General features: G+C 35.9%; 1 protein-coding gene across 3 annotated transcripts; it reads right to left on the bottom strand.

Annotated features, from left to right (window-relative positions):
• Window positions 1-2,553: 2,553 nt before the first annotated feature.
• LOC106060053 (nocturnin-like) lies at window positions 2,554-9,378 on the bottom strand. Of its 3 annotated transcripts, none has more exons than XM_056039215.1 (3): window positions 9,243-9,378; window positions 6,693-6,939; window positions 2,554-6,060 (listed from the first exon to the last, which is right to left on the bottom strand). In XM_056039215.1, the coding sequence occupies exons 2-3, from the start codon at window positions 6,865-6,867 to the stop codon at window positions 5,240-5,242; spliced, it is 996 nt and encodes a 331-aa protein (XP_055895190.1). In that variant the 5' UTR covers window positions 6,868-6,939; window positions 9,243-9,378; the 3' UTR covers window positions 2,554-5,239. The 3 variants fall into 3 exon arrangements, with proteins under 3 accessions (XP_055895190.1, XP_013073256.2, XP_055895191.1); XM_013217802.2 differs by lacking the exon at window positions 9,243-9,378 and adding an exon at window positions 9,087-9,236; XM_056039216.1 differs by lacking the exon at window positions 9,243-9,378 and adding an exon at window positions 8,757-9,050.
• Window positions 9,379-22,741: the final 13,363 nt, after the last annotated feature.

A 22,741-nucleotide genomic window follows, 5' to 3' on the forward strand; every position in this document is an offset into this window, starting at 1 on the left:
TAAAAAAAATCTGTCACTAATATAATTTATATATGCTATAAATTAAATTCTTACCTAACTTGCAGCCAATCCTAATCTGAAGGGTTCAAATCTGGGACAATGGAGGTGATAGTCTGATAGTGATAGTCCTCAGATCAGCCTGAGCCAATACCTCTTGACCAGTCATATTATATCACTAGCGTATCCAGAACTTTGGATTGGGCGTTTTCTTGCATTTTTTCAGTGTAGAAACGCACTCTCCTGACATTTGCAGCTCATTATGTATCAGTGGGGTTCGGGGCGTAGCCCCGTTGCATTCTTCACTGTAGAAACGCATTCTCCTGACATCTACAGCTCATTATATTCAGCATATTAAAAATGACCTTTTCAATAATGTTTTAAAAAATATTCTAATATGAATTTATAGGCCCTTACTACATTACAAATAAAACGATTTGAAGATACCCCACATATTTAGATTAAGGCTTTGAGGATCGCCACCGAAAAAAAAAATTATTCGATAAATATTTAAAAAAAAAAAAGCGCATTTGTAAGTGATACATTTTGTTCAATAGGCATGTTTGTAACTTTGTTTTGTTAAAGAACTATGATTCAAGCTCAAAAATTTTCGGGAGTGGAAGAGAAATTAAGTGGACCAATTAGATAGATTCCATAGTCACAAATGTATTTAACTAGAAAAATAGCAGATTGAGAAAAGGGTGCTATGGAAATAGGCGACCAGGAAAAGATTATTTCTATTCAGCACTCATCTCAATCGTTAATCTTATACTGAACAATTTCTTAAGAATTCTAAATTTTCCAAAGCAGTCTTTCTTTAAAAAATTATGATAAATTCATGTGAAATTACATAAACTCTGTCGCCATATTTGACTATTCTATTTTTTTAAAAAATCATGTCTTAGACTGGAAAGGCGAGGGGCGATATAGTGAAAGCGATTAATCCTCGCTCCTTTTTATAATTTCTGCTAATGAGTGCATTTGGCATTAAAGAATAGCGGGTGGGGCGACTCGATATAGGCCTACTAAGCAGCAACTGCCAAAGAAACAAGATTGAAACAGGTATTTTCAGCCACCACCCCAATGGTTGAAAATATTACTGTTAATAGGCTTATTAATTTATATTATCTAAATCATGAAGATTTTGCTTTTTTTTTTACGTAGGCCTAAATCATCTTTGTAATATGGGTTGAAAATATTACTGTAAATATTAATTTATATTACATAAGCCAGTGACTCAGCTTTGCGCATCCATTGTCTCACAAGACAGATGGAGCCATATATATAGGCCTACTATAGGCCTACTATATTTCATTAAAAAAAAATCAACGATACAGATGTTTATTCTCAGGACATCACAAACACATAATAACAATGTCTGATGCCTTGAGCATAGCCTTTTCATAAGTTCTAGACTTTAGAAGGAAAACCTCTGTTGCCTTAAGATTGCAGCTATACCCAATCATGGGAAAGGCTTCGGGAGTCAACCCTGAGAAAAAATCAGGAGCTGGCGACCCTACGGCAGTTTGCAGCACCCAGTGCTACACCCTGGCAGAACTTGCGACGCCACTGACCCCAAACTGTATCGCCGTTCCATTGGATACATCAGCTGCGTGGAGAGGGGGAACTGATGTGAGGGCGACATCGTTCCGACCACAGCTAATGCCCAGGCATTCGTCTCATTCCATGAGCTGATCCATAGTCGCTTCACAGCTGAAGGAGGCCATAGAGTAGAGAGAGAGAGAGACTTGATCGGAACTCCATGCTTCTCTCTAATGTAAACCTCCTTCTCAGTCTAGTCTCTAACAGTGCTTACAATTTGCACTAGCTTGGCGTTGGCGCTTTGGAAGTCGGCGTGCATGGCATGTTTATAACAATGCCCACTTCTTAGCGCTTTATGTTTCGAAAAGAAACAGGCTCATAACTGTGCAATGGAGGTTTGACAGTTCAGGTGGAGGTCGATTGGTGGGAACGACAGAGAGCATATTCCATACGAAGTCATCTTCACTGTGCTCTGCGGGCGTCCCTTTCTACTCTTCCAGTTGGCCAATCATACTGCTGTCGCTTCGCCTCCCTATTGACGGCTGACGCCAGTGCCCCAACCCACATTGAGGTAGTGGCGATCACTGTTGTAGTTCTCATAGTATCATTATAAAACAAAAATTGAGACGTTTTTTTTTTGTTGTTTTTTTTGCGTGAAATATTTATACGTTTTTTTAAATTCCAGTCTTTTTCCAGACATTTTTGTTCAGTCGAAGTGAAAAGTAATTTTTCCAGACGTTTTTCAGACTGAAATTCATTTTTTTTTAATTCCAGACTTTTTCTAGACCGCGTACGAACCCCGTTCTCAGAGGTGTTGTTCTGAGACGCCGCTGTAAGGGCTTTGCAGTCCCATAGGAAGCTAACCGGGCAGTTTGCTGGTCTTTTCTCTGCCACGCAGTTTGCAGATATCTCTTTTACAACTATAAAAAACAAACTGTACATTCACATGCATGCAAACTGACCCTGTTGTCAAGATTGCTATTCCACTGTATCAATAAAAAAAAACAAAAAAACTATTGCAAAATTATTTATTTTTTTGTTTTGTCAACAAGATGTAAAATTAAAATGTGCATTTTTTAAATTTCTTATAATTTAAACAAAAATGTAATTTTGTAGTAAAAAAAAATAATTATCACATTACAGTTTTGTTAGACTGCCCAAGACTATTCCAATGCCAACATGTTAAGACCACTAATGACCACAGTTGTATATGACTAGCACACAGCTCACTTCTACACTACAACAGTTACTTATTGGTTTTCAAACAAAAACTCATAATGACATCAACTTGTATCAAGAAAAGAAAAAGATGACAGTTTGCCACAACATAGTTTTGTGATGTTACTTTGACAACAACATGGTAGGAATAACAACTAGGGGGAAAAAGGGAAACAAAATACAAAAAAAAAAAAACCAACAAATTAAGTACATATTATTTTAAACAGACTAATGTGATAGGAAGGTTGTAAGGACAACATTGCTTGGGGATATTTTAAATGTTAGATCACTCTAAAGGAGAAATGAGGTCAGTCAATAGAGAGTAGATATGGTTGATCAATATATTTGTAGAACAAACATTATCGCATTATCCCTTCAGGTTCAGTGGTCCCATGACGTTCGCTTTTGCGGAAGGGCTAGACCACGAGTTAAAAAAAAAATACCCCATGTTTTTTTTCTAACATCACAGTTTTTCCCAATGCATATGTATTTGGGAAACAACTGAATATGTCACTGTAGCGCTGACAAAACTAGATACTTTCCTCATCTATTCTAAAGATACCATGATAAGAAATGTAATTTAGGAAAATGATAATTAATAATAAGTCTTGTTAAATTTGAATTATCTTGTTATGTAATACTGTCGGGGGAGGGGGTAAAAATATCTGTAAGTTCCTTTAATTAAATAAATATGATTAGAAAAAATCGTTCATTTCATAAAAACAGAGGGTACATGTACATATAATATTTCTTAAGATACAAACTCCATATATATATAGTGATATATCAAAATATCATATTTCAAATTTTTATAATGTCGATTTCAGCCAAATACAATTGCAATTAATAAAGTTCAACCTATAATGTTATTTCAAACATGATGCTAACATTTAAAAAAAAAAAAAAAAAAAGCTTGACGTGCTACAAATGACTTGACAGGTTTTCAATGTATCCTCAAACACATTAAAAAGTCTAAGATAAATTAAGAATTAGTTATAAGTCTTTAATATGTTGGACTTTATTAAAAAATATTATGTGAGGGAATGAAGTTTACAATGGAAAGTTAACATGGTATCATAATTCCCTAAAAGGTATAGTGGTTCTGCCATCATTAAATCATTTAAAAAAGCAATACAAATGTGTTTGTTTTTTTTGCAACACAAAACAAAGTTTATAGAGTTATTTTTCTACTTGATACAAAATGTGGTCAAGCTATCAGCATCATTCAGTCTATCCAGCAACTATCATGTGATGGGGCATGCAGAGGTAGTAATAGATCCACCCTATAAAAGTGTGTCAAACTACGATTCCTTTTTTGTCCTCCTAGAAACACAGACCGGATCTCAAACAAGGAAATCCTATGCCGAACTGGGAGTCGAACACTTAGTGAGGTTGTGACTGAGCGTCGCATGAGGTTTGCGGGACATGTTCTACGTCAAAATGAATTACGCACACCAAGAGTTGCGATAACCTGGAAGCCAAAACGAGGAAAGCGCAAACAGGGACGTCCTCGTATTACCTGGCGACACATCTTCATGGAGGACCTCAGAACAGTGGACACCAGATGGGAGGAGGCTTCAGACATTGCCAGTGACAGATCATTATGGAGACAGCTTGAGGCCCAATGCGCCGAACGGCGCGGGAGGACCTAAGTCTAAGTCTAAGAAAAATACTAGCCTCCTACCTTCAGAAATGTTAAAGAAGAAAAGGCTATCATATATACAATTCCTTTAAACAATAGATTGTAAAATATGCTATAGAGCATTACACCAAGGCCACCTACTGCTAGAAAAAGAACTTCAGTAAAACAAGGGCATGGAGCGGAAAAAAAATGTATGTAAGCATATTCCTCATGAGTACTGGTATACTGCAAAGTGGTCAGTTATTAGTAGTAATGAAAGAACAGATCTCACATCACAGAAATCATAGTTTCTCTACGTACAAATAATGGATAATATATGAATCCAAGACTCAATAGTGTCAAGAAAAGAATTTTTTTATATTAAATAAATCCACAATATAGTTCAGAATTATTTTTTTCTTGCTCCAATAAAACCTGAAGTACTTATAATTTGGTAAATCTATGCTACAAAAGTGAAAAAAACAACAACAATTAAGACAAAAATAAATTGTATTTAATTTTAAGTTGTTTGTTATTTGCTAATTTACTATCCTAACAACAATGGGTCAGTATATCTGATTAATTATACATGCTAGATTTCAAATGCATGTATATAAAAAGAACACGCTTAAAATCAACTATATATTGTCTGGTAAATAGCTCAGGATTAATGATAGTTTAGTGCAACTTCAAATTCTAAGGAAACAGTCATATTTATAAATATTATGTTACAAAGGTTAAGTGTTTAAAATATCAAATTATTAATAAATCAATACAAGTGTTCTTTTTCTGAGTTAATATCATCACATTATTTAAAAAATAGCTATTTATGCAACTAAAATACATTATGACAGAAAACGATCACAGAAGTATAAAGTCTGCTGCTAGTGATAAATGATCAGAGGGATATGAATAGGATGGCAAGCGGCCTGGACCAATTTGCTCCGCTGTTGGTAATTTCAGCAATTTGACACACTTTATATTTTTCTCTGTGTAAAAAATATAATCTATGGTGTGACAAGCCTCTTCATTCTTTCCTGATTTCCCTGAACGCACTTTCCAAGTTGTGTATGGTGGTTCCTGCCCATCCTCTGAAAGATTGGAGTAAGCACTTCGGAATCCCAGCTCACTTGACTTCATTACTTGGACCACTAACTCTGAGGGTTCTGCATTGAAATCACCACATAGGATCAGTGGAAGTCCAGCAGCTTTTTCACGCAGAATACTTTCTAGATATTTACCTTGCTGAAACCTGTAATTCTCATAGCCAGGCTTGGACTTCAAATGTGTGGCAGCACACATGAAAACTTTTCCTGAAGCTAAGTCTCTGAATTTGCAGATGAGAGAAACCTGATTGGTTTTCTTTTTGGCATCATTCAAAAGTATACATTCATCATGACTGATCAGCTCAAATTTATCCTTTTTCCAAAAGATGGCACAGCCATCAGAGCCAAAGTTTTCAGCTTCATACAAGCATGGTGAATCAGGCTTTGGCAGAAAGAGGCCATCAAAGTTTATTTTTTCCAGGCATGTTTTAATATAATTAAATTGGTCTACTTCTTCTAGGAAGAATATATCCACTGAGTATGAAAGAAGTTCTTCTAGTATATGGTACTGGCGATAGCACCAGTTCAGAGCAGCTGAAGGGCAAAGGATAAATCCATCACTTGACTGACACAGACCTAAACAGAAATACAGAAAATTAAATACTGAGTATTTTTTAAAACTTAACTTTTAATAAGATATATTATACATTCTTTTTTATAAAATTGTGAAAGTTTGATAGAACTGACATTAAAAGTTTCCTTAATAGAACAAGAAGATATTTTTGTCTGGAGAAGTAGATTCTATCCAGTGGTTAAAATTATGTAAATGTTACAATTTAATACAACTCAGCTTTGTTTTTTTTTAAATATTACTTCCTTTGAGCAAACATTTCCAAGTTCCAACCCCATCTTAAATTTTAAACAAATAATACACAAAAGCTACATTTTCTTCAAGAAATGTTCTGTCCACTGTCTGCTAGCCATAGGATATCTTCCAAAATGTGCAGTCTGGGCTATAAAATGTCAAAATAATCAATGAAACTATGAGATAGTAACAAAATTTAGCTTTTTAAATGGGTCCTATACAAGCTAGAATACCAAATGTACTATACAGGGTGATCATGTAAAAGTAACTGCAAAAAATAAATTTTTAAAAAGAAAATTATTCAACATTTGAAAATAATTTCTTTTCAAATGGTAAAATTTTAATTTTCAACAAACCAAAATTAAACTGCTATGAGCTAAGAGTTTAAGATCACAACTCATACCTTGAGCAAGTAAATTCCATTGCATGATTCTGAAGATGTTATCCTTTCGCATGTTTTCATTTTGGCCATCAGAAAGTGAAATAAAATCACGTTTTATAAGTGGGCTAGGATTGAAACTTTGGCTTTTTTCTCTGACTTCCTTGATCAGCTGAGTATAAGGTTCACTTTCTGTCATGATGAAACTTGAATGACTCTACCCCACAAAGTACAAAAATTATTCTTATGTAAAAATAAATCTCTGCAACATCTGCAAGAAAAAAAAAAGACACTGAAAGTTTAAAACTTGAGTCATAAAATTCATTTTTAATATTTTTTAAAAACAAATATTTGCAACTTTGCAGCTATGCTATAGTCCTAGAGACTACAAGATATTGTTGTTTTACTGCATACTTCATATAGTTTTAAGTCATGACTTTCTTCTTTTAGAAATAAACAAATTTTTGATGTGCTTCAATGTGTAGGATCAAAACACCCAAGACTCTGTATCGTTACTGGAGATTTCAACAACCTGCCAAACTGTAACCAGTAAGTCTCCCTTCCCACAATACAGAGTCAAATGCTCGACAAATGCTATGTAAACATATAGCAGGCTTCACTAATGTAAATGTTTGTTCCCACTTGGAGAATCTGACCATACACTCGTCCGTCTTATACAAACCTACTCTTAAAACAACAAAGAAAGCAATAAAAATGGTCAAAATGTGGTCTGAAGAGGCTATCGAAACAATAAAAGGATGTAATGAAAATACTAACTGGGATATCATATACCTTTATTAAGAAATGTCAAGACAAATGACCAGACACTAACTGTTAACTCGTATACCTATTATTCTGCAATTATTGCAATCTGTTATTCTAATTAGAAGAGTAAATGTAACAAAATAAGCGTCGACTTCAACACCATATATAAAATATATAGCCACATATAATGATCAACAAACTGAGTAATCTAAATGTCAGCCCTTACATATATATGCATGTTTTTCGTATTTCCTTACATACTAGCATTGGTTCTAAGCTTCTTAACCCAATGCCCTATTTTGGTAAAGAAAACAACACAAAATTTTCCATCCTAGTACTAAGTAGGAGGGCTCCACAAGGTTGTGTACTTTATCCAGTATTGTACACTCTTTACACCAATGACATAAGAAGCCTCTATGACTCAGTTAAATTCAATAAATTTTCTGATGATACTGCCATAGTCTGACTTTTTTTTCAAGAGACGAAACTGAGTATAGAAGCTCGATAGAAATCTTTACAAACTGGTGCACTGACAAAATTTTAGTACTGAAGGTCCCAAAAACTAAATAACTCCTAATAGATTTCAGAAAAAACAAACAAGATAAATAATATACAGACAACATTATTAAAAAGACCATCAAAACACCAAAAGCACAACACTACCATACCTGTATTTAAATGAACTTTTAAAAAAAAAAAATCTTGAAAGACAACAGTCACCTGCTCTTTCATAATTACGTCAAATCATCCTGGAGTAAGTGACTTATGTCAATCAAGACTAGAACAAATTGATACAAAAACATGTTCCTTCTTTATTAATCAGACTGTATTGTTACTGTATTAGCACTTCTCGTTGACTAGTCATTCAAAAATTACGTCAAATCATCCTGGAGTAAGTGACTTATGTCAATCAAGACTAGAACAAATTGATACAAAAACATGTTCCTTCTTTATTAATCAGACTGTATTTTTACTGTATTAGCACTTCTCGTTGACTAGTCATTCAATGAACTCTTTATGTTGATTCTGTTCTTATCTTATAAGATACAGACGTTACTTTAAAAAAGAAGATGATTACGTCCTACGGCTACGCGTCATTCATATTATTAACCAATGACCTAAACTCCGCCAACTCACTGGTTTTCCTGACAGTTTTTCATTTATATTATAATAAATATCTATGTTATATCTATGTGAATGTATACTATAGAATAGTGTCAGTCTATACTAGAGTAAATCTAATGATAATCTAATCTAGAATCATCTATATCTATATATTAATATATACTATAGATAGTCAATAAATATATTATATACACTTACTAAATGTGACTAATAGTAGTAGATCTAGAATAATTGGTAAAACTTCCCATCAAAGGAGACGAATAATCTTTATATTTAATATAATCTAGAAATATTACCAAATTGTCCAAATAATCTAGATTCTAGATCTAGAATTCTAGATCTAACTTTAATTTAATTAAAACTTTACTGTCTTCTAGTCTAATTCTAAAGACTAGATCTAGTAACTACTAACTAGGGTTCTAGGCATAATCTAGAGAAGTGACACTCTAGAATCTAGTGTATTTATAAATTCTATTATTCTATAGTTACACTACACTACAACTACAGTTAGTTGAGTTAGTCACTTACAGTGTATTAGATTAATTATGTATGATAATGATTTAATGATTATTTTAATAATGTGGTCATTGTAGTCGAAGTAGAATCAAAATGATGGTGTTTTTTTTTTTTTACGGTGTTGTGTTTACTTAGTATACCATTTTAAAAAATTAATAAAGATCATGCCTATGTAAAGTCTGGTCAAGGGTATCTACATAGACCAATGAGTGTGAAAACTATGGTGCCGGTGAGCGGAGGAGGAAATGCTCCTGTCGCCTCAGCGTGGCGCCTCCGTAGAAACGTCCTTCCTGGAAAGCGGAAAGGCTAAGAACGACAAACAAAACAGGGCCTCCAGTGGGATATTATACCTCAGTTCTTCTCTAGCGAGTGTACTTGCACGTGGTGAAGATAAGAAAGCCTTACTACCCAGTCCGCATCCATTGTACCGTTCCCCAGCGGTGATGGCCCTCCCAGGAACGTAACGGTACATTAATCATTATTGTTCAAATTGGACTCCGCGCCTGGCAGGGGCCCCGCAATTTACATTTAGCATATATCTCTATCCGTCATGTCTCTTGCCACGGGCATTTAAAGATGTAGGATTTAAAGAGTTAACATATTTAGTGTTATGGTACCAATGGCGTCACTAGGCAGGTGCTGGGTGTGCGGTCCGCACCGGGTGACACCCACCAGGCGGGTGACACCCAAGTGGACAAAAATTGTACTTTGAAAAAAACAGACAACGTAGACAAAAATAAGTGATTAGCTAGATACCCAAACATACTTTGATCTATATAGTTTAATTTACTTTATTTTTGGTAGGCCTACAAATGTCCAAAATGCTAAGTGCTGAAAATGGGACAAAAGTTGGTTGTATTTGCATTACGATTTTACGATTCTTTCATATTTTATTATTAATCAAGTAAAACGGAATTGTTGCCAAAATTAAAAAATATATTTTGACTAGAACCTTTCCCAATTATCTACAAGATTGATTCAATGGACCTCATTCACCAATCGTAAACAAACAACATTAAGCCACGTAATTCTGTCTCTTCTATACAAATTACAATCTCATTTTTAATACAAAATGGCTATCTTGTGACAGTTTTTTTTCGTTGTTTTATTAATATTATCATGTGACTAAATGTTGTTTGTTTACAATTGGTAAATGAGGTACATTGTTTTTTTTAAATTTTTTTTTTTTTTAAATAAGACTTTTCAATGCGTCTTCAGCAACGCAATTCTAAAGTCTTCTACCTTCTTATGGCAGAACTGATAAATTTCTCTCGATTGACGTACAATCGTACTATCGACGTGAACAGAACAGGCCCAGGCCTGTTACAAGCCCTCTCGTTTAACATGAATATAATCAAATGACGATCAAGCCCATTAAAAACTTGCATTTCTCTGCAGTGTTTCTCAAACTGGGAGGGGGGAATGACACATGTGGAAGGGGAGAAGCCTTTCAAATTATTTTGCAAGAGTAAGATTAAAAGTTGTCTTTTTTGTTGTAGTAATTAACCAACGTCCTAATATGAAACCAGTCAAATGTCTTCCTTAGGCCAGAAATTCTCACAACTGTTGAAAGTCGTTATTTTGACGACTTTTGTGTGACAAAAATGAAATCTCTGACTGAACAAGAAAATGATCTTAAGACCATCACGTCCACTACAGACATACGTGCTTTATGTGTAGCTCGAATATCCTTAGTATAACAGTATTGACCAATGTTGACTCCTTCTTTATTAGACTTAGCTTCCCTTGCGACTTTTACTTTTTAAAATTTGAATGAATATTGCCTTCTGATTGCAAGAAAATAATTCAATATCGGAACGTCCTTGCCTGTTAAATTTTAACCTTTTTTTTTTCACATGATCTCTGCATATTAAGAGAAACAAAGTGCTGTAGACGCCAGGAAAAAAAATTATTAAGCCCAGAACGCAGAAAGGCGCCTGGCGAAGCTTTCCCTAGATTTTTTCGCTTAAAAAAAGGGGGGGGGGGTGATTCCTTTCTTATGCTATTTCCAGCAAGAAATTTTTTTGAGTCTACAAAAAATATCTACAAATCAACATTTACGAAACCAAAGGCTCGACGGACTAGCTTAGGCGTCAACATTCCTTGGCTGACATAGAAGAGAGCACCTGGTTGCATGCGGCCTCAGAACGAGACACCTGGAAGTCACTCACGAAGGCCGCGGGATTCACATTTGAGACCAAAAGAAAATCCGCTTCCGAGGACAAACGCAGACGGCGAAAAGAAAATCTAAATCGACCACCTGCAGACAATGGTTATGCTTTCCCTGGATGTGGCAAAATATGTAGGTCACAGCTGGCGCTGCGCAGCCACGGGAAATATTGCACTCCCCACTAATCTTCGGACTCCAAGACAAGCCTTAGTATTATTATATATGAAACAAATCCATTTCCTTTTAGTTTCCGTTGAGATAATGTTTCAAAAAATCCTAGATCGAAATAATTCATATCTGTTGATTTTAATCATCTTATATGTACATTTAAATAGATTGATTAGCTAGATCTTTCTAGATTATGTATCTAAAAATTGCAAAATAATAATTATGAGACGAGAGTACTATTTTTGATGTTCAATTACTAGATTTTAATCTAGATCTATGTTACATAGGTTACGGTAGAAAAAAAAAAACAACAACTTTACTTCTTATTACTGCTTTACAAAACAACGCCTTGTTTCAACTTAAAATTTTTTTTCACATTTTTTGTGGTGTTAAAAAATCTCTGTAACATATTGGTATTATATGTACATTTGCACACTAGCGCGTCAGTGCTACACCGCTTGTGTTTACGTAATAAATGGAGTTCCTAATATGTCTTCCCCATGGTCTTCCCTCTTAAACACTAGTTTGTTATATGTGTAATGCGAATATTCTACATGGTGTCCCAGTCTAGATATGGTAGCCTATAGGCCTATGTCTACGATCCCGATACTTCCATTCTAAACAAAACTACACTATTTATACATATGGTAGCCCTACATGATCGATGACGAAAGAAAAAAACAATCCGAATATCTCCGAAAAGAATTATTAGGCCAGCAAAGCCTTTGATTAAAATTGAATAGTGCATAGAAAGTCGATAGAAAGTTATAGTTTTGTGAATTTTTTTACAATCCTCAGACAACGCCGCCTGCTCGGTCATGTTTGCCGGATGGAGGATAATCGCCTGCGGCCTACCGAAAGTCATTCTCTACGGACAATTCGCGACTGGCTCAAGAAAAACTGGTCGCTCCCACCTCCGTTACATATATGTAATAAAATGGGACCTCAAATCAGTGAACATTGATACTGACCATTGTGAATAAATATCTCTAGACCGCACTAGATGGAGATAGATAATGACCAAGAAAGCTAAGGACAGCGAAAAAACATGGGCCTCAGCTCTGAAAGAAAAGCGTAGGCTACCATGCGAAAAATGGCCAGCTTCTCTACCACCAAAGCGAAAGCCACCTAAACCTGCAATATTTGTGGACGGGAGTGTCTCTCCAAAATAGGGCTCCACAGCCACGTGAAAAAGTATTCGAGATGAACTATAGTCGCTCTACGACTGAAGGAGGCCAAGTGGCCCACTATTAAGACAGTGGAAGGGTGGTCATAGTCAAGGTAGAAGCACAAAAAACAAGCATACACACTTATTAACACATACGCTCCGACTCTGAGTAGAGAGAGACCACACTTTTTCGAAACTCTGAGCGAAGCATTACACAGCAGACTTATATAGGAGAAACAATTTTAATAATATTGGGGGGGGGGGACTTTAACTACATAGAAACACATTTAACAAGCAATACACAAACACACAGGGTACACTCCCTCGGTCAACTGGGGAAACTTATGATTTCTTAAGAGAAATCAAAGGAACCTTTCGCTTGGTGGACGCATATAGAGCGTTACGGCCAGAGGAAAGGAAAACTACCCTAAAACGGTTTCACGACAATTCGTTCACTGACATCTCGTTCACCGACAAATCGTTCACGCAACTATTCGTTCACCAGACATTTAGTTCACCCGACAATTCGTTCACGCGACTATTCGTTCACGCGAAATATCGCTCACGGCACGGACAAATTGTTCACAGACAAATCGTTCACTGGATAGTAACATAATGTTAATTTAATGTGGTGGGTTTGGCACAGAAGACAACTAAATTCTAAATGATGAAAGGAACTCGTAGGACGATTCCAAACTTTATTATACGCTAAAGACCTGCAGCCATACGTGAACACATGGTGTAGAACCAAGCACAAAAGGGAGTGGAGACGACTTAGGTCCAGTAACATACGGACATTACAGCGACAAGAAATGCCGGTCGAATGGACAGTGCCCACGTTGGTCTGCCTCTTTATGCGCGGACACAAGGTGCTATCTAGGGGGGAGGGTCACGTGGATATCGGGGTGGCCGGTGTTTCCTGAAAAGGTATCCACTCCACTACAGAGCCCCTAGCTTGAAACGACCCGTCCCCGGGCGTTCAGCCTAGTAGGTTTCTGAAAACTGAAACAATTGTTTCTTGTCAGTGTCTTCTGGAACGACAAACATCTTTCCAGTTTGTAACGTGCTGGTTCCATCGGTCATACAAAGTGGTCTGTCTTTCTCTAAACATAATGTCTGGGAAGCTGTAGAAAGTGTGATAGGGAGTAGTGAGCGAAATCGTCTCTGTGGCTGGTTCAACTGCCTGTAGTTTCTTTTTTGTCTATGTGTCCTCCGGACTCTGTTATGCCTGTTCTTGTTTTGCTGCCCAGAGATAAAGTTCCTATTTTCCGATCCGGGGTATGTTTGATCTGTAGTGGAAATTGCATCAACTTGTTGCTCACTGGTTCGTTGCACTACTTGGTGAGTTGGTTGTGAAACAATGGGTTCACTATTGCACACAGATACAACCTCAGCAGTGAGTTGTGGCGATTGCTGACAGTGACGCCTTACATGTCCAGCTTCCCAGCACTGGGTGCAGATTTGTGATCCATCATCAGTGTATGGGAAGAATCCTCTCTTGGTCCTCGTCCACAAAAGACCCGGTGGTGCTGTTGGTCGACTTCTGTTTTGATGGCTATGTTCCATGTGTCTTTGTGTTGGTCTGCATTGACTATGCTGTTGACTAGAGAGTGGGTTCCTTGAACTTAGCCGACTGTTATACCCGGACCCCTTTATCTCTTCAAGTTGCTTCTCTAGTTTGGCGAACTGTGCTAAGAGAACTTCAGGCCAATGTTCTTGGGCTCGAACTGCATCTTTGTTCTGGTTCTCCAACTTGAACGCATAGTTTCGTAGCGTTTGAAAGCTTGTCTGGGGATGTTGCGCCATGAACTTAAACAGCTCTCTACGTAGGTCAGGATCACTGATTCCATTGGCATATTGGTCCCTCAATCTTTCCTCCTTGAAGCAATCTAAGCCTTCTCTTTGTTCTTGTCTGATGGCCGTTGTAAACTCCTTAAAAAGTCGATGAGAAAATTCAAGCAGTGACTCACTTCTTCTCTGCTGCGACATCAGAAATGTAATCTCTGCCTCTCGCACAGGTATGATTACTTCAAACGCAGAGGTAAGTGCATCGAGCAGAGCTTCTGGATTACTTCTGATATGAGGTGGCTGAAGATCTACCTCTACTCGAGCTGGACCACTTATGTTCGCAAGAATGGTTGCTGTCTTCTCTTGAGGCGAGAGGTAAGGCCAAAGTTCCCATAAATCTCTTATTTCTCTGACGAAATCTTCAATTGAAACCTCAACATTTCTGCCATCCCCACTGAACTGTCTCATTTTTTCTAGCAGGTTCTATGATGTAATGAGGGCGCTGACAGGCCAGTTTCAATGCCTCAAATTCAGCTTGTAGTCGAGTCAACATCCCCTTAGTTACACGTTCCATTCCCTCCGGCTCTCCTCCACTGCACGTGGGACCCACGTCTCCCTCCTTCACTGAACTAGGTTCCACCATATTTCTCTCCATCTGGCTGCAGGTCTTAAGAAACTCTAACAATAATAGTAACCTAATAACTAAATCTATCTCAACAGAAACAATTTTCAAGCTAAATAAAATCACAAATAAGAAAATATAAGCAAATTATCTTAAAAAATACTAAACTAACTCTAACTACTCTGAAACAAATAGAAGAAAACAAAAATAGAAAATATTTAAAAGTACGGAAACAGGAATAAACTAACTGTTACTTGTAGACATCTACGTCTGGTTGTCACTTTCTTAGTTTCGGTTGTTAGGAAGCAGATTCTGAGACGTCTTCTGATCCAACAGTGTTGTCTCTCTTCCTGACCCCACTCGTGCTACCAAGTTTCTGTGGTGGGTTTGGCACAGAAGACAACTAAATTCTAAATGATGAAAGGAACTCGTAGGACGATTCCAAACTTTATTATACGCTAAAGACCTGCAGCCATACGTGAACACATGGTGTAGAACCAAGCACAAAAGGGAGTGGAGACGACTTAGGTCCAGTAACATACGGACATTACAGCGACAAGAAATGCCGGTCGAATGGACAGTGCCCACTTTGGGCTGCCTCTTTATGCGCGGACACAAGGTGCTATCTAGGGGGAAGGGTCACGTGGATATCGGGGTGGCCGGTGTTTCCTGAAAAGGTATCCAATCCACTACATTAATATAGGCCTATATATTCTCATTGCGTGTTTAATTTATTTACATTAAAACTTTTGTAGCTATTATTTCCAAAAACAAAAGATTTGTAGAGATCAGGTCTAATCCGAGTTTATTTAATTTCGTTGTTGTTGTTAATATTTTGTTATTGAGGACAGTATGTGATAAAAATTATACTTAAAAGAAAAAAAGAGATCTTACAAGCTAGCTGAAAAATTTAAGCGGGCCCTCACTTTACTATAGGTAACATTTTTACTTTCACCTTTAATATACCCCCTCTTTTTTATTCATCTACCGGGAATCTACCCATTCATCTGGATACTCTAGTTAACACCTAGTTGAGTGCTAGACAGACTGGTTCCTCTGGAAGAAATAAAACTTTAGGCTATTGGACATTGCCTATACACATGTTCAATCTGTTAACATTGAAAATACTAGACACTAGTTTAGTACTTTCCATCAATTTTAAAACGAGTTTTTTTTTTTAATATATATTTTAGTTAACGTGTTTCTATATGTGACCAGCCATTGGTATAGACCAGTGATGCCCAACCTAATTCGACCCGCGGGCCATTTTTATTTCCGACACTCATGTCGCGGGCCACATGAAAAAAAAAATTGGCCTAAAAAAACGATATTAACTTGAAACCCGTAGATCCTGTGCTTCATTAATTAATGGGATATTTGAAATGTATCTTTTTTTCCCCTAGTCAGAAGATGGCTTTATTTCTCTACTTAAAATATCAGCAAGATTGGGCTTCATTCCTATACTTAGAATCTGAGCAACATTGTAGCTAGCTTTACATCCGAGTCATTTTCCTGTCTCTTTTTGGTAAATATTCCCATCAATCCTCCAATTTCTAGGCTTAGTTTAACAATCTTTTATTCGCGGCTAAAACAAAGAATGCCATCACATTTGTTTCATAATGTCGTTTATATGTTGTTGTTTTATTTTAAATAGCCACACTTTCTTGATGAAACAAGTATGTTGGCTTATTATCATGTTCCTCAAAAAAAGTAAAGAACCGTGTCACTTTTCCTCGTAGAAAACGTACATTCTACACTCAGATACCTATTTCATAAACGCACAAATGTTAAATGTCATGGAACTTATCTTCAGGACAAAAAATAGAGGACCCTAAGCCCCTAACGTAAGTAAAGATACATTTTTACAATTTTTTTTTTTGGAAAAAGGGGGGATTTTCTACACCTTGTGCCGGATGGACTCACGTCGCGGGCCGGATCTGGCCCGCGGGCCGTACTTTGGGCATCACTGGTATAGACTAATTTGATTGCTTGGACTTCAATAACAAATTTATTGAAACAATTTTGTTTTGTTGTATTGCGATAAATTTATATTTTTTTTGATAGGGAACCAAAATATTTCCTAGTGTTAAATGTAGGCCTACTTAGTTTTTTTTTTCTTAGATGTCTTAATTGATAAGTATTAACCTTAGATCTGCATCTAGTATGTGACGTTCAGAGTTGAACAGTGAAACCATATATTGTACCAAATATAGTACCATTGTTAAAAATCTAAATTATCTCTCGTAAAAACACTGACAGGATTGTGGAAAAAATACTCGTGTGTCTGTGCATATCTTTGTTTTTGTTAATAAGATGTCAATAAAATGGGTATGTTAGTTAAACATTTGGGCCGCTATTAAGAAGATAGCAAATATGGGTAGGGCGAACAAGACTACATGACGGACATGAGTGTAAAAGAAGGCCTACACCTACATGTTGAAAGTAAAAATGTTACCTATAGTAAAGTGAGGGCCCGTTTAAATGTTTCAGCTAGCTTGTAAGATCTCTTTTTTCTTTTAAGTATAATTTTTATCACATACTGTCCTCATTAACAAAATATTAACAACAAACCAAAAACAACAAGATTACAAAGAGAGTTTGTGTTACACAAACTCAGAGGCGGCCCCCGTCGAAGTCGGATCCCTGTCGGATCTGCATATTCGCAAATAATATTCAAGAGGTGATTTAATTTTGATGTAAAATGTTTTACACGTTTCGGATGTTCCTTCAGAGTTGAAGATAATTACTTCCTAGTCCAAACCTCCCGCAGGACGACGGGGGATGGGAGCGGGCAGGGTTTGAACCCTGGGCCATCCATAAATCTGAACGACAGTCCAGCGCGCAAACCGCACGACCAGGCAGCCATCAGATGGTCAAAAGTAATAATGTTTCAAAGATTTATTTGCCGTAAATTTAAATTTAATAAAAAATAATAGATTAGTTTTAGTATATTAAAACATTACAATATTGATCAAAACGTTTGGAAATGAAAATCTACACTTTTTTTTACTCTTTAAATTTAGAAATTGAAATTCTACATCTTAATCTAGTCTATTTTAGTCTAAACTAGATCTAGAAATTATCTAAAATAATTTTAATTAGAATATAAATCCAGATCTAGATATACTGTAATAAAAATCTAGATCTAGTTTAAAAAATCTAGATTAGATCTAAATCAAGATATCATTCCTTGTTTAAACGCGAGTCACATAACGAGGCTTAATAAACATTACTATGCCGAGTTCTTTTTTCATTTCGTTTGAAGAATTAATTCCATATAACGTCAGAGGGAAAAAAAACCACTACGTCACACGGCCTAGCTAGACTAAAAATCGCCTTCATCTATAAGAGCCATTTATCGAGTGTTCATAGACTTTGGTGCACCGAGTGCGTTCTTTAAGTGCATTTCATTTAAAGAATTCATTCCATATGACGTCAAAGGAAAAAAAAAACACTACGTCACACGGCCTAGCTATAAAAAAAATCGCCTTCATCATTACGAGCCTTTTATCGAGTGTTCATAGACATTGGTGCACCGAGTGCGTTCTTTTAGCATTTCTTTTAAAGAATTCATTCCATATGACGTCAAAGGAAAAAAAACACTACGTCACAAGGCCTAGCTAGACTAAAAATCACCTTCATCAACACGAGCCATTTCTCGAGTGTTCATAGACATTGGTGCACCGAGTGCGTTCTTTTAGCATTTCATTTAAAGAATTCATTCCATGTGACGTCAAAGGAAAAAAAAAACACTACGTCACACGGCTTAGTTAGACTAAAATATGTTTTCATTAATACAAGCAATTTTTTCGAGGGTTAATAGACATTGGTGCACCGAGTGCGTTCTTTTAACATTATATTTAAAGAGTCCATTCATATGACGTCAAAGAAAAAAATTCCATTACCTCACAATAGGCTAGTACCGGTACCATAAAAAAAAATGTCTTTATTTACACGAGATATTTAACGAGGGTTCATAGACATTGGTGCACTGAGTTCTAATAGAATTTATTTTAAAAGGATCAAAGCCGCATTGTTTTTGCGTTTTGTCTGTCAGTCGGTCTGTCCGTCATCTTGATATAAAAAAAAAACAACTAAAAGTTATTAAAAATTGATTAACCTTTATTTTACGTTTCAAAACATCGCAATAATTTTTAGGTATGAACACAATTGAAAAGTTTATATAATAGATTGTTCCGGATGTTTGTATAAATAGTAAAAGAAAAAGAGAATTTCAGATAAATGTAATACCGTTAATTAATTTTTTTGGATGGTCTCGTATAAAAATTAGATGTACTACAGCCACGTGGAGAGATTTTCATACCTTACTTTGGTGTTTGGATTCTGTTTTCCTTAAAAATCGGAACATAATATTAACGATAATTAGATTTTTTAATGTTTTAGGTAGAAAGTTAAATGTACTGTAAGAGAGTAGTGAGTTAAAATATTTTTCATAAAAATCCGTAAAAACATTATTTCGTAAATGAGAAGATTATTTGTTTATTAATTAGAAGAGGGAGTTCAAACAATTATTTGGCGTTAGTAGATTTTTAAATAAATTCGGAAATTTGTGGCGACGATTTGTAAGAAACAAAATCCGGAACTTTCTTTATCGATTACAAAACTTCTATATTATGTTTTACAAGAAAATTAAATGTCTAAAAAGTAATTTTCAGTAATCAATTCTAGTAAATTACTTTTTTTTAAAGCCTTATGCGATTTCAAACAATCATTAGGCATAATTCATGTTTTATAAAAACAATATCCGGAACATTTTTACACTTAATGAAATATAAGTCAGTATAGAGATTATGATTTAGCATTAATATGCTATTTACATAAAAAACGGAACAACATATTATTGATAATGTGTTTTTGCAACGTTTAAGCATGGAAATTGAATGTAATATAAATTAGAAGAGCAAACAAACATTTGTTGGGGTTGATTAGTTTTGCACAAAAAAATCCGGAACAATTAATTTTTAGATACTTAAAACTATTGAGATGTTACGGGAGGAACATTAAAGTGTAAATCAGATTTTCAATAGCTTTTAGAGTTCTAGTTTTTTTAATCTAATCGTGACGGACAGACTGACCAACAGACAAAACGCACAAAAAGAATCTTCTTTTATTCGGATGGGGGCACTAAACAAAAAATAAATAAAATCTGATTTTTTAAAAAAGTTTAAGGAATTGGTTTAGCACCTGATCATGTAGCGAAGTTACGCTACTGCACGAAAATCGCTGCATAGAAAGTCCATTAAAAAAATGTGCGTGATATTTACATACAAAATGCATTATTAGCCTTTATAAACAAACAGAAATGTTTTCTTTTAATTTTAGCAGCTAGTTGACCAGAAAAAACATCTTTAACTATTATTTATATTTGTTGTAAACATTTCCTGTACATTTTAAAAATATATTTGACTTAGTGATACTGAAAATACACAAAAATTGTCCATCTTTGTTAGCATATTGTAACATTGCCTCCCTTACATTTACGTAATTGTTTTAGAATTGGTGTATTTTTATGAAAAAATCGCTTGCATAATTAATTTTATAAATTAAACGGTTTGCTTTTAGAAAACCAAAAGTAGCCGTTGCACCTAAACTTTTCAAGCCGCATTTAATGATGAAATAATATTTTTCATATCTCTTCTAGTTTTCGATATCTGAGTGTGACAGACGGACAGACGGACATTTTGCACAAACCTAATAGCGGCTTTTTCCCCTTACGGGGGCCGCTAAAAATAACAAAGAATTTCGGATTAGGCCCGATCTCTAGCATTTTTGTTTGTTTTTGGAAATTTCCAGTGAACGATTTGTCTGTGAACAATTTGTCGGTGAACGAATTGTTAGTGAACGATTTGTCGTGAACCAACTGTCGGTGAACAAGTTGTCTGTGAGCGAATAGTCCGTGAGCGATATGTCACATGAACGAATAGTCGCGTGAACAAATAGTCGCGTGAACGAATTGTCGGGTTAACGAAATGTTTGGTGAACGAATTGTCGCGTGAACGAAAAGTCGTGAACGATTTGTCGGTGAACGAAATGTCAGTGAACGAATTGTCGTGTCCCCCCCCCCAAAAAAAAAAACATTGCTCATACCCTGTGGAGACAAAAATAGACAGATATTTCTACACACCCGTAACTTGTAAATTATTTGGAGTTACACACATTCAAGAGACGCCAGACTACACGGACCACAGAGGAGTGCTATTAAGGCTAGGAGGGAAAAAAAGGTGGCAAAAAAAAAAACCCAGATGGACACACATTGCAAGATAAACAATAGCAATAGCCTACTACAGGATCCATTAATATTAATTAAAAGAACGCTAGAGTTTATAGAAGGAGAAAACCAAAGAGAATGTCACTTGATCCAAATATGGCCTAGAATGAAAAAGTCACTCAAGCAACAAATAAAAATCCTGGCTGCAACCAAAAGTTAAAAAAAAAAGACGTCAAGAAGAGGAAAGACTGAAAGAATTATTACAAGTTTCACAGGATGAAATAGACAAAGCTCAAATAAAGGAACAATTGGAATCAATAACTATGTACAAATACAAAGGGGCCGAGATACGGTGTAAGAAACCTAGAATGGCGGAAGAGCCTAGTAAAGTGTTCTTAGCGATAGAACAGAACATACAAAGGACAAGACTATAAAAACCTTAAAAGACAAAGACGGAACAGAAACGCAAAATGTTTTTAAAATCTTGGAAATAATGACGGAACACTTCAAAGTACGGTATGTATAACAAAGAACTGACAGACATAGACATACAAATAAAAATTCATAGAAAATTGTAAGACAATAACGACGACAGAAAAAAACAATTACAGACCCCCCCCCCCTCCTTTACTTTAGAGGAATGGACCTCATTCACCAATCGTAGGCCTAAATAAACACATTTAGCCACGTCATAATAATGATGAAACAATGAAAAATACGTATCACGTGACAGCCTTTATGAATTACATAATTTGTATAGAAGATATATAGAATCACGTGGCTAAATGTTGTTTGTTTAGGCCTACGATTGGTGAATGAGGTCCATTGAAGGCTGCCCTAGACATTACACAAAACATCGATAAAGCCCCAGGTCCTAACGGTTTGACGTACGAATTCTACAAAACCTTTTTCCCCTAGATAGGGCCCCTACTACTAACACTTTATAAAGACACACTAGAAACTGGACAGACGCCAACAGATTTTAATCTCGCATACATTATTCTATTAAAAAAAACAAAAAGCAACAACCCGAAGACAACATCACACCCAGTGATTTCAGACCGATCTCCCTGTTGAACACAGACTACAAGCTGCTGACAAAAATGATTTTCCTTAGAATAAAACCCCTAATCCCCCTTCTGATAGGACATGGAAGGCAGCCCTCATGACCATAGACCAAGAAAAAGCCTTTGACAGAGTGGACCCCGAATACCTCTTTTGGATACCGGTACTAGACAAGACAAATATAGACAAGTCCCTGACAAAATATGTAAATATATATGTATATATAAAAAAAATATGTATTTGGTCTACACGGATGCCACAAATCAGCTAATTATCAAACAATCTCTTAGTTTTTTTTTATTTGAGGCACATCGGCACAATTTAGGCCATGTCGTTGAATCTCTTAGTAAGCGGATCCCCATTAAAATATCGGTCTTGTCAAGGGTGTCCCGTTTCCTCTTTTTTTATACACCCTCTGTCTGGAACCCCTATTAGAAGGCCTTAGGTTAGACCAAGA

The sequence above is a fragment of the Biomphalaria glabrata genome, chromosome 8 (genome assembly GCF_947242115.1).
Source record: "Biomphalaria glabrata chromosome 8, xgBioGlab47.1, whole genome shotgun sequence".
In the NCBI taxonomy this organism is placed as follows: domain Eukaryota; kingdom Metazoa; phylum Mollusca; class Gastropoda; family Planorbidae; genus Biomphalaria; species Biomphalaria glabrata.